Here is a 12,477-nt window from a genome sequence, read left to right as displayed (position 1 = left end):
GGCAGCAGATCAGGCAAGGGAAGGGAACCAGAGCAGCACTTGGGGAGGATGCATGGCTAATTTGCAGCATGTCTGTCAAAAAGGCTTGCCCCATGAATATAATTTGTTCAACAAGCCCAAAGGCAACCCTTTTAATAAGAGAAGAATGTTTAAAGGGGAGGACAGAAACAGGCACAGTTGAACTCAGTTGATCTACATGTACTGCTTTAAAGCTCACAGAACCCAAAATGCATTGATTGGCTATGCAATAAGGGACCTCCATGGACATGCAGCCAGCAGATGGGAGAACAATACGGGTGATGTTGTGGTGGGGATCTGCTATAGACCACCAGACCAGGAGGAAGTGGTGGATGAAACTTTTTTCAAACAGCTAGTAGAAGTTTCCTGATCACAAGCCCTGGTTCTCATGGGGGACTCTGATCACCCTGACATCTGCTGGGAGGGCAATACAACAGCGTGCAGACAATCCAGGAACTTTTTGGGGAGTGTTGGGGGCAACTTCCTGGTGCCAGTGCTGGAGTGGCCAGCTAGGGGCCATGCTCTTCTTGACCTGCTGTTCACAAACAGGGATGAATTGGTGGGAACGCAGTAGTAGATGGCAACTTGGGCAGCAGCAACCATGAGATGATTGAGTTCAGGATCCTGAGGAAAGAAAGGAAGAAGAGCAGCAGAGTAAAGACCCCGGACTTCAGAAAAGAAGACTTCAATTGACTCAGGGAACTCATGGGCAGGATCCCCTGGAGAGTCAGTCTGATGGGGAGAGGAGTCCAGAAGAGCTGGCTGTACTTTAAAGAAGCCTAATGAGAGTGCAGAAACAAACTATCCTGATGTGCAGGAAGACTAGCAAGTATGGCAGGAGACCAGCTTGGCTTAGCAGGGAACTCTTCAGTAAACTAAATCACAAAAAGGACACTTATAAGAAGTGGAAACTTGGACAAATAACTAGGGAGAAGTATAAGAGCATTTGCTCGGGCATGCAGGGATGAAGTCAGGAAAGTCAAAGTGCAATTGGAGCTGCAGCTAGCAAGGGATGTGAAGGGTAACAAGAAGGGTTTCTACAAGTCTGTCAGGTAGCAAGAGGATGATCAGGGAAGGTGTGGGTTCCTTACTGAATGGGCGAGGCAGTTTTGTGATAGAGGATGCAGAAAAGGCTGAAGTGCTCAATGCCTTTTTTGCTTTACTCTTCAAAGGCAAGGTCACTTCTCAGACTACTGCACCCGGCAGCACAGTTTGGAGAGGAGGTGAGCAGCCAACAGTGGTGAAAGAACAAGTTAGGGACTATTTAGAAAAGCTGGACATATACAAGTACACAGGGCCAGATGGGATGCACCCAAGGGTGCTGAGGGAGTCGGATGATGAGATTACAGAGCTACTGGCCATAATCTTGGAAAACTCATGGCTATCAGGAGAGGTCCCAGATGATTGGAGAAGGGCAAACATAGTGCCCATATTTAAGAAAGAGAAAAATGAGGATCCAGGGAACTAGAGACCAGTCAGCCTCACCAAAATCCCTGGAAAAATCATGGAGCAGATCCTCAAGGAACCCGTTTCTAAGCACTTGGAGGAGAAGGTGATTAGAAGCAATCAGCATGGATTCACCAAGGGCAAGTCATGCCTGATCAACCTGACTGTCTTCTATGAAGAGATGACTGGCTCTGTGGATGCAGGGAGACAAGTGGCAGTGGTATACCTTGATTTTAGCCAGGCTTTTGATACGGTCTCCCACAACATTCTCGCAGGCAAGATAAGGAGGTATGGGCTGGATGAATGGACTGTAAGGTAGATAGAAAACTGGTTAGAGCATCAGGCTCAGAGAGTAGTTCATTGTCTAGTTGGCAGCTAGTAGCAGAGGAGTGCCCCAAGGGTTGGTCCTGGGGCTGGTTTTGTTCAGTGTCTTCATCAATGACCTGGAAGGCAACACAGAGTGCACTCTCAGTAAGTCTGCAGATGACACCAAGCTGGGGGAAGTAGTAGATATGCTGGAGGGTAGGGCTAGGATTCAGAGTGACCTAGATAAATTGGAGGATTGGGCCAAAAGAAATCTCATGAGGTTCAAAAAGGACAAGTGCAAATTCCTGCATTTAGGACAGAACAATCTCATGTACGGTATAGGCTGGGGGCTGACTGGCTGGGCAGCAGCTCTGCAGAAAAGGATCTGGGGATTATAGTGGACAATAAACCAAGTATGAACCAGCAGTGTGCCCATGTTGCCAAGAACGCTAATGGCATACTGGGCTGCACTGTTAGGTGTGTTGCCAGTAGGTCAAGGGAAGTGATTATTCCCCTGTATTCAGCATTGGTGAGGCCACATCTGGAGTACTGTGTTCAGTTTTGGGCCCCCCACTACAGAAATGATGTGAACAAATTGGAGAGAGTCCAGCAGAGGACAACAAAAACATCTTCATCAGTGACTTGGACAAGGGGGTAAAAAGCACCCTGTTCAAATCTGCTGATGACGCTAAGATGTGGGGGGACGTGGGCACACTGGAAAGATGCAACAGGCTACAATCAGACCTAGACAGGTTACAAGGGTGGGCGGACGAGAATAGGATGGGTTTCAACACAGACAAGTGCAAGGTGATGCACCTGGGGAGGAACAATCGGCACCATGCCTACAGGTACCCCCAAGCACTGCCAGGAGTGACCAGGAATAACGGTCACAAGCTGGCAGAGGGTAGGTTTAGGTTGGATATCAGGAGGCGCTACTTCATGGTCAGGGCGGCTAGGGTCTGGAACCAACTTCCAAGAGAAGTGGTGCAGGCTCCTACCCTGGGGTCTTTAAGAGGAGGTTAGATGAACATCTTGCTGGGGTCATTTGACCCCAGTACTCTTTCCTGCCATGGCAGGGGGTCGGACTAGATGATCTGCTCAGGTCCCTTCTGACCCTAGAAACTATGAAACTCAAAGACCTTTGGAACTTTGGACATATTGGAATAGGTACTTTAATTTTTCTTTCCTCTGCAAAACCATATGCAACCTTTGAAATTAAAAAAAAAAATCCAAGCTGCAAATCTGTTTAGGCCACAGTCCCCTTTCTTTGATGCCAGTATAAAGTCACTTAGTATTATAGCTGTCAATGGAGTTACTGTATTTTCCTCATATACAACATGCACCTTTTTTCCTAAATTCAGCTGTTGGAATTGGCATGCACATGATAAATGATAAAACAAAACAACAGGAGTTATTGCCTCTATTGTGGAAAGTGAAAGCAACACTGCAGTGCTATACATGGGACTCTCTAGCCCACTGATTCTCAACCAGGGCGCTGCAGCATGCTGGGGTGACCTGAGAACCTTCCAAGGGTGCTGCACAATGTTAGCACTGCTAGGTGTGAAAGCATGATTCACAAGATAAACCCAGAGATTACAAATAGGAATTCATTGTGTTAAAAACATTCTGACCTGCTGTGATCTTTCTGAAATCTTTGCAATACAAGAACTGCTCTGTTATTCCTCTGCACTCAAAAGAACAAGTAAAAACTAAGAACTGCCATTTTCTGAGCAGTCTCTCTTGTGTAACAAGGTCTAACAAGACTGCCAGCAAGATTCAGACCCAGAAAATAAAGACAACGTTCAGCAAGGACAAATGTAAGGTACCACATCTAGGGAAAAACAAAAATACAGATATAGTTTAGTAAAAAATAGTGTAGGCAGTAGCACTGCTGAGAAGGCTATGGGTATTGAGGATCACAGACTCAAGGTGAGTCACCAGGAAAAATGAGGTTACGGGATAAAAAAAAAAAAAAAAAGCAAATGCAATTTTCGGCTACATTAACAGAAGCACTGCATGCAAGGCACAGGAGGTGATAGCACCTCTCTGCTTGCTGCTGCTCATTTACAGTTTTGGGCTCTTCATTTTCAGAAGGATGTGTAGGAACTGGAGCAGATCCAGAAATGAGCAACAAAGACGATAAAGGGATTGCAATGCAATCAGTCTGAGGAAAGACTGAGAAAAATAGGTATGTTTAGTTTGCAGAAAAGGAGATTAATAGGGGAGACATGACAGCAGTTTTCAATTATCTGAAAGGTTGCTATGAAGAAGAGGTAGAGCAACACTTCTCCCTTGTCACAAAAGGCAGGATGTGAAGCACTGGATTTATGCTACAGGAAAACAGACTTAGAGTAAATCCCAGGAAAAAAAAATTCCTAACCATGAGAATAGTAGGAAAATGAAACAAGCTGCCCAGAGAAGTTGTGTAAACTCCTTCTAATAGAAGAAACCAAGAAGAGACTGGGATGCTTTAGGAATCTATGTGGAGCACTGGACTAGACCTGTGACATCCCTTCCAACCCTAATTCCATAACTGCATGAAAACACAAGGCATTGCTTCCATCTGCTAAGAGACATACTTCCACTTATATATAATTTCATCATTCATACACTCCTCATTCATAAGCTGTAGGAAGAAACGTTCTTTGAGAAAACTGTATGATTATTCTCATGGAAATCTTGGAAGCATATTTGAAATGCTGAACATCTGATCTCATTCTTTTCCCTTGAATAAGTGGGACATTTGTGCTCATTACTTCTGAGAAGTTTCCTACTTCTGCTATTTACACCTCCTTATGGGAATGTTTTTTGTCAGGTGAACGGGATCATTGTCCACCTTACAGACTGCATAAAGATTTATAAGCTTTATGTCCTCAACATACATCTTAATTGTGCATCTAGCAAAATCCTAGGGTGATTTTCAGGAGTGGGTCATGGATTCATTTTGCACCCCCCTGAAGTCAGTGGAACCACGGATATCAATAGAACCAGAATTGATGAGCAGCAGATGATGAGCAGATCTGAAATCCCACTATTACTGACATGAAAAAAAATGCCACATCACCAATCTGAGCAAATGACAAACGTCCAGCAGAGCAGTCGTTGGTTCGGTTTCACTCATATTCCTGCATAAAGGGTAACAGACACAGCTTCAAATGCTGCGACTGGCAAAGGGGTTTTACTGGCCCCTAAGAAATGACCTTTTAAGTGGGTTTTGATCTGATGAACAAAACATCAATATCTAACATGCCTCACAATCTTCAATTCATTTATCCTCACAGCCCCCTTATAAAGCAGGGCACTTCCCCACTGGGCAGATGGGAAGCTGAGGCACAATGTTAAGTGACTTGCCAAGGTCAAGCCAAGGACTCAAATGTGGGTCTGCGACTGAGCTCTGAGCTAGATTGCTAACCACTAAACCATCCTCCCTCTCTCTCCCTCTGACATTGAGACCCCCTTATGCATTTGTTAGATTGATTGCTATCACTAGGTGTTGGGAAGAGTCACTTTACCTGCAAAAGATCTTCGCTCAGAACTTCTGTTTTCTCTGCCCTAAAAGACAAAAAAACAACAAAAAACACAAAATCAGTGAAGAGACATTATATAACACAGGCTTCACACCCAGACAGCTTCCTATGGAAAGCATCCCAGAGTATGCAAGCAGGAGGCATATTTTGTCTGTCCAGGCAATCATCTGGGAATGACAAGCAATTAGATAAGGAGGACACATAGGAATTGTTGTTTTAAAATCCTTTTCTCTGACGTGCTTTGTTCCTGCTGCTAAGGTCAAACCTTGCTGTGGTTTAAGCAGCCTGGCTGGTCACTATTCAGCGCTGGCCACAGGCTCCTGAAGGGTAGAGTCACAGCTGCTGTATCCAGTCAAGCCTCCTGGGGAAGAACTGGTGCTCCACACGTGGCTCTAGCCCTGGGTGGGTCTAAGGGTGGGAGAAGCACAGGTTTCCACCTCGAGAAAAGTAAAGGCAGGAGGTTTGAATCCTGAGGTGCACTCAGAGTTGGGAGGGGACAGAGGTGTATTTAGTTGGGAACCATGTAAGTGCTACCTTAGAAACCACCAAAGCATGGCCCTGGATGCAGTAGGAAGCCTTTGAAAGGTAAGAGATTAACCAGCAGGACACTGCTGGAGTCCATCAGCAGCACCTGGAACAACCCAGCCCTGCCCCTCTTGTGCAGCTTTACTCTAGTTTTCTCTGGGGCCCCAAGGGAGGCTGATAACCAGGGATCCTGGTTTTCTCCGATAAAAAATAAAAATAAATGTCCCAAATTTTTGGTTTAAAGAAGTAACCCAAAAATACACATATTTTTGTGATTAAAATGAAACACTACTAATATATATATCACGGAAAAATGTGTTATAATTGGAGATTTTTTTTGTTATTAAAGATGGAGTACTATATACTCCATCTTCCCTTTCTTTAAAGGTTGAGCTATAGTATATCTCAGGACAGAGAAGGAGCTTCTACTGAGCTCTTAATGAGGCCACTCCGTGGATCACAGAAGAGATTCAATACACCTTGAAGGAAAGCAGCTTAATTCTGATTGACACAGTAGGCAAAGGCTCTGCCTCTGTATATGAAGTCTTGTTACAGTCTTATGATAATACCTGACACTCCCAGATAAGGCTCCTTTCCTGGGAGAATCACAAAGCTTCTTTTAAACATTTATAATATAGCCTCAAAGCAAATCGGGCAAGGTTGGGAAATATCCTCCCTATTTACCTATAGATAAATTGAGGCACAGAAAGGTGCTTTGCTCAAGTCACACAGTAAATGAATTGTAAAGCACAAACAAGCTTCATCCCCTTTTTCCTCAAAATGGCCCTTCGATTCATTGCACTTTTGGGTGCTAAGCACTTAAAGAAGATATTGCCAACATTTGCCTGCATCTTGACAAAGTCCAGCAGTCCTAGCATTTATCTTTGGGCAGGGGGCTGGACTCGATGATCTCCCGAGGTCCCTTCCAGCCCTAATGTCTATGAAATCTATGAAAATCTATGAAATCTTCTACATCTGCTAGGAATCTACATTTCTTCTACCTGTAGTGCTGTTACATAAAAGCTGATGTGCTAACTCAGAGCTCTCTGAATTATCTTCTTATCCTTAGTAGTAAAGGAGTCTACCAAAAGACCAGATACTACCTCTCCCTGAGAAATAGATGGAAGGAGGCCAACATCTATCTACTTCACCCTCCGTAAGCTCCTGATATTGGGAAGAGCCCCCACCAGTTCCACCCTGCAACTCCCAGCTTGCTTTGAAATGCCATCTGTATTAAATCCCCACACAAATCGGAGACATCTGCTGAATCCAGTTTCTTAACTGGCAGGATCTAGCCCATGGGCTGTACTTGCAAACCTGTTATAGATCTTCGCACTGATTTGTCAAGGTTATTTTGAATTCAGACCTTGTCCTCCAAAGTGCTTGCAATTCCTAACAGCTTGCTGTCATCTGCAAATGTTATAAACATATTTGCTACACCATCATCCAAATGATAATTCAAATACTGACCTGGACCCAGCCCAGGAACCAGCTTGATATGCCCCCTTATATAGACAACGGAGCATTGAATTCTGCTCTTTGAGTGTAATTATTCAAGTACTTTTGCATCTGTTTGGTCCTGGTTAACTCTAAGGTTAACCCTAAACTATACCTCCTTAGTTTTTCTAGGAAGCCAGCTTCATCTTAATGACATTAGATCTAGAGCACACTATAACAAAAAATCTTCTCGCTGTGGAGGAACTTATTTAATAGATGTGACAGATTTAAAGGATTTCTAGGATTGGACAGAACCTATTAGATCATCGAGTCTGGGCAGGAAAGAGCACTGGGGTCAAGTAACCCCAGTCAGGTGCTTGTCTAATCCCCTATTAAACACCTCCAAGGTACGCGAAAGCACCACCTCCCTTGGAAGCCCAATCCATATTTTGGCAACCCTCGCCATAAAGATCAATTCACCTCTTAATCTCCTCTTAAACAGGCTTAATAGACTGATTAGTGAGAAAGGTTTGACAGTACTGACCAATCAGAAAACTTTCATCAGAACTCTCTAATTAGTCAATAATTATTTGTGAAAGGGAACACACTATTCCCCAAATGCTCTTATTATTGTTGTATGCAAAAACAATATTACCGTGTTACACCTACTGAATAGTCCCTTGCTTGTGTATCCAAGAATAGAATTAGTTCTTGAAGGCACAGTGTCATGCTGGGAGCATCTTATGTTCACCTGATTATCTGCCAGGAAGCCCTAAATCCTTTTTCTGCATCATGACTTTCCTGGACACAATCTTCTGTCTTGTAGGTACAGGTTACCTTTTCTGTTCCTAGATGTAAAACCTTGCATTGAGTATATTAAAGCAGTTTATAAAAGCTATGTTTATCACTGTGATATGGATCACTTTGTAAAGCTGATGGCTCCTCATTATTTACCACTCTGGTAAACTTCGTATCATCTGCAAACGTTATTAGCAATGACTATCAATGATCTGGAAGATGTTATTGAATGGTGTTGAGTTTAGAACAGATGCCTTCTGTGCCCCACTAGACATGCACCCACCTCGTTAACATTCAATCTCATTTCTGAGATCGATCAGTTGGCCTGTTCCTTGGTCCTCAAGAGAATTAAAGCTGGCAAGGAGCAGTCAAATTGCCCAGCCAGACCCTAGTCACATGTTTTGCATGACTTTCTGCTTACACTACTTCTGTCAAAGTTTTCTCTAAAATGGGTGGCCAAGCTGCGGCACACATGCCACAAGTGACACGGGCAGCCTCTGTGTGTGGCATGCGACATATAAAGGACAGGCAACGCAGTTGCAGACAGGGCAGGAAGCAGAAAATAGAGCAGCAGATTGGGCAGAGAGCACAGGGCAGAAAGCAGAGCAGTCAATTGGGCAGAGGAAGGGGATCAGAGTGGCACCTGGGGAACAGTGGGGCTGATTTGCAGCTTGCCTGCCAAAAAGGTTGACTCCCACTGACCTAACATGTTCCAGACCCTCTGCAACGATGATGCCTTTGCCACCTACCTTGGAGAATCTATTCCACCACCCAAGGACTCCATTAGTAACATCTATCTAAACCTAACTTCAGGTAATTTCTCTTGTACAACTAACCTGACAGAGAGTAGATTCAGACTAGATATCAGGAGGAGCTACTTCACTGTCAGGGTGGCTAGGATCCGGAACCAACTTCCAAGGGAAGTGGTGCTCGCCCCTACCCTGGGGGTCTGTAAGAGGAGGCTAGATAGACACCTTGCCGGGGTCATCTGACTCCAGTACTCTTTCCTGCCCATGGCAGGGGTTGGACTTGATCTGCTCAGGTCCCTTCCGACCCTACTAACTAGGAAACTATTTTCTGAGACTGGGCTTGCTCTCTTTCCAGGGCTCCTAGTTTAGGACAGGAAGTGAAAACTACAATTGGCTGCAAAAAATCAAACCTGCCGTGTCACTATCCACAGTGTTTGTTAAAAATACTGCTCGCTTGTGTTGTTTCATCCCCAAGTCGAACTGCCCAGGATTTCCTAATTTACTTTAGCATGGGAGAGGATACATTTGGCAACCCTACAAGGAAATCCTTCCAGATGTGATCCAGTAGAATGCTGCGTTCCCAAGTCTGCGGCTTGTGGTAATGGAAGAGCCTCAATTGTGGAATTGAATGGCCTCAATACACTCCTCTTTATTGCCTTCCTCCCCCCAAAACTGCCACATGTCTGATGCATTCAGAAGTTTTTAGGCCCTTTCTCCAAACCCTCCATCTATTTCAGCCATTGGTGGTGAGCGGCAGGCAGGATGACTCACCAAAGGTTGAATTAATTTACTGCTTCCTGAACATTTTCTCTGTGTTAAACAAAAAGAAACATTTCCTCTTGCAAGGACACTGCAGAACAACAGGCAATTCTACCAGATGCTACATCAGCAACTTGCTCCCAATTGCTGAACAGGAGCACAATGGCCTATTCCCCAGGTTTTTACTAGTGTTTATTGCCACTGAGCCTTACTACAAGTAGGTCACTGTTGTAGCTCCTCTGCGTTTTCCTCATTCTTGCACTGATTACAATGCTGGGTTATAGAGCCTTTGAGATGATCTTATAGCTTGGCCTGTGATACAAAGGTATGGCAAGTTCCTAGCTGGGAACACCTACCAATAGAGTCTAGGAGGCAGATGAAGTACTCAGTATTGTACAAGATGCAAAAAGAAACAGCTCTTGTCAATAGAGTTTATAGGCTAAGGAAAGATCTGGATAAAGTAAGGAATCCCAAATGTGACACTGACCAACTTTTTAAAAAGCGATCACCATTTCTCACTTTCTTCCCAGCTTTGGGATGACTTGCTGGGTCAGTATTTGTGGGCCCTGCAGAAGAAGGGTCACTTTAAGAAGGATCTAAATAAGAAGGATGGACATGGTGCAGTGGGGCTGGGAAGTCCTTCTGTTCATTCAAGAGGAGCAAAAAAGGGAGAAGTGAAAGGAAAGAAAAGGAGTAGCAGAAGGCAAAAATGAGCAAGGAAAGGAAGCCCAGTGAAGAACTGAAGCAACCGTCACTTTGCTAGCCACCCAGAAAAGGAGAGGTCAAGGCAGCACTTCAGTTATGGAACAGTCTTCTGCTTGCTAAAGAAACCTGAGCTGAGCTTTCTAAACAACAGGGACCTGGCAGATTGTGGGTCAGTCTGATTCTCAATGTAAACACACTATACAAAACTCAGAACTCGGGTGCCTTTGCAGCTCAGTCTGATGTGGGAAGTACAACCAACCTGACAACTCCAGACCGTGAGGCACAGAGCCCTGTATTTACAGGAACAGTCAGCACATGGGTGTCAGGGAAATGAGAGGCCATCAGATTGCTTGGGTCATGCCAGCTGCTATTAGCGAATAGGTTCATACCTCTGGGACAGTAAACAGGAGAAGTGGCTGCTGCAGATCCAGAGCAATTAGAAGTTTTATTGGGGAAGTATCAGGGGCCTCTGTATACCTTGTGAGTGCAATTTGTGTGCATCAGCTTGTAGTCCAAATTTTTTGAAAAGTGCAATATCTTTGAAAAGAGCAACATATACTCTCTCAGCCTTCATCTGAAAGACAAAATACTTTTGGGTTTTTTTGTTTTTTACCCGGGCACAGACTATCAACTGCAACTTCTAACATAATGTTCTATGGTTCTCCAGTGACAAAAAGTGTGCCAGGCAAATAAAAAAAAATGACAGGGCCTCTGAGAGCCAGAAAGCTCACATTTCCATTGTAAATGCATTACAACAGGGGAGTTGTCACAAACAATAGGATAAATGCAGTAGGAAGAAGGACACTGACAAAGACAGCATGCATTGCTCACTATCCTCAAGTGTGTTCGACAGTTCCATTACAGGCGGGCGTGCATGTTAGCGTTGTATTTAACTGAAGGATCTACTCACTCAACAATCGCAGAGTAAGGGTTTGAACTGGGGATAGATAGGCTGGCAAGGAGAGGTTGGGAGGATGTGCATAGAGCACAGACAGATAAATCTGTTAGCATGGATGATTGCTTTATGTCTCCTAAAAAGGAAGGCGTATTATTAAGAGGGTGCAGGACTTGATTCTTAGATCACGAGGTTTATGCTGAGAGATGGAAAATTTGCAGCAATCCAAAAAGAGACCTGCAGAACGTACGTTCTTGGGCACATGCAGTTCAGCATTGTAAGTTCAGCATTATTTACTGAGAGCTCATTTCTCTGAATGAACTAGATGTTGAGCAGAAAGTTCCCGTGGCTTAGCTGTCTGAGGTCTAGAGGCAAGGTATTGTCAGAGAGGCATCTCCTGATAGCACAGTCAGTTTCTGGTATTAGCTCACTAAAATCCTGGATCTGCTGACCTTCAGGTCAAACAGCAATGTTCAGTTGTTGCCCCAGACTTTTTCTAGTGGTAAAAGGGATGAGTCGGGACAGAATTTTCAACTGGAGGGATCAAATTGGGCTCTGAAGGTTCAATTAATCAGATATTGTCTTTAAAAAAAATTATAAGGGTTGATGTATGTGCATCCAGTACATAATACCTCCAGAATATCTGATGAACAAATGCTTTCTTTAAAATTAAAATAAGTAAAATAAATGGGGCTGACAGAGCATCTGTTATATCGCCACATCAAAACACCATGCTGCCTTTTTATAATATTGTCACAATGCAGTAAGACAACAGCCAGGCTGCAGCACAGTTATCCTCCAGGTCATAACAGCATTAATCTGCAGCCCTAACTGAAGTGCCAAAGGAATTACCATGGAAGGAAGAAATACTCCATCCCACTACTGCACTGTCCCCTCCCTTCTGATAATAAGCACAACCATCTCACGCTGGACTTTCCAAAAATGGTTACTGAATTGTGGTGATATAAGACATAGTTATCTTTACTCTTTTACTCCAGTCTGAGTCCTTTGAATTCACTGGAGCCACTCTACTGGCACAAGAGGACTATCAGATCTATAAAGCTAAATTGGACTTGAGGCACATCCATTCAACCTCATTTTGATTATAATCCTTGAAGGCTGTGTGGTTTGACAGAAGGATCTTTAAGAGAAACATCTCATGCATCCAAAAAGAAGATGCTTGCATAATCCCCCAACATCTGATCATATTAAATGTTGTGTGCCTCCAGCCTAACAGTGAATGAAGCATGAACTAATTCAAAACAATTCATGTTTTGCATCCTCATGACTTATTGCTTAAAGAGCTGACACA

At 43.9% G+C, this 12,477-nt stretch overlaps 1 protein-coding gene across 11 annotated transcripts in view; it reads right to left on the bottom strand.

Annotated features, from left to right (window-relative positions):
• The window catches only part of ARHGAP44 (Rho GTPase activating protein 44), a 180,471-nt gene that overhangs the window by 69,105 nt on the left and 98,889 nt on the right, over positions 1–12,477 (bottom strand). For all 11 annotated transcript variants that reach the window (XM_019542745.1, XM_019542750.1, XM_019542752.1 and 8 more), the window contains exon 2: positions 5,283–5,322. In XM_019542745.1, coding sequence (XP_019398290.1) covers positions 5,283–5,322 — 40 coding nt within the window. The remainder of the gene's footprint in view (positions 1–5,282; positions 5,323–12,477) is intronic.

Source organism: Crocodylus porosus, unplaced genomic scaffold (assembly GCF_001723895.1).
Source record: "Crocodylus porosus isolate Cpor-Errol unplaced genomic scaffold, CroPor_comp1, whole genome shotgun sequence".
Lineage (NCBI taxonomy): Eukaryota > Metazoa > Chordata > Crocodylia > Crocodylidae > Crocodylus > Crocodylus porosus.
Note: the sequence above shows the minus strand (reverse complement) of the source record. Positions and strands in the feature narration are given on the sequence as shown.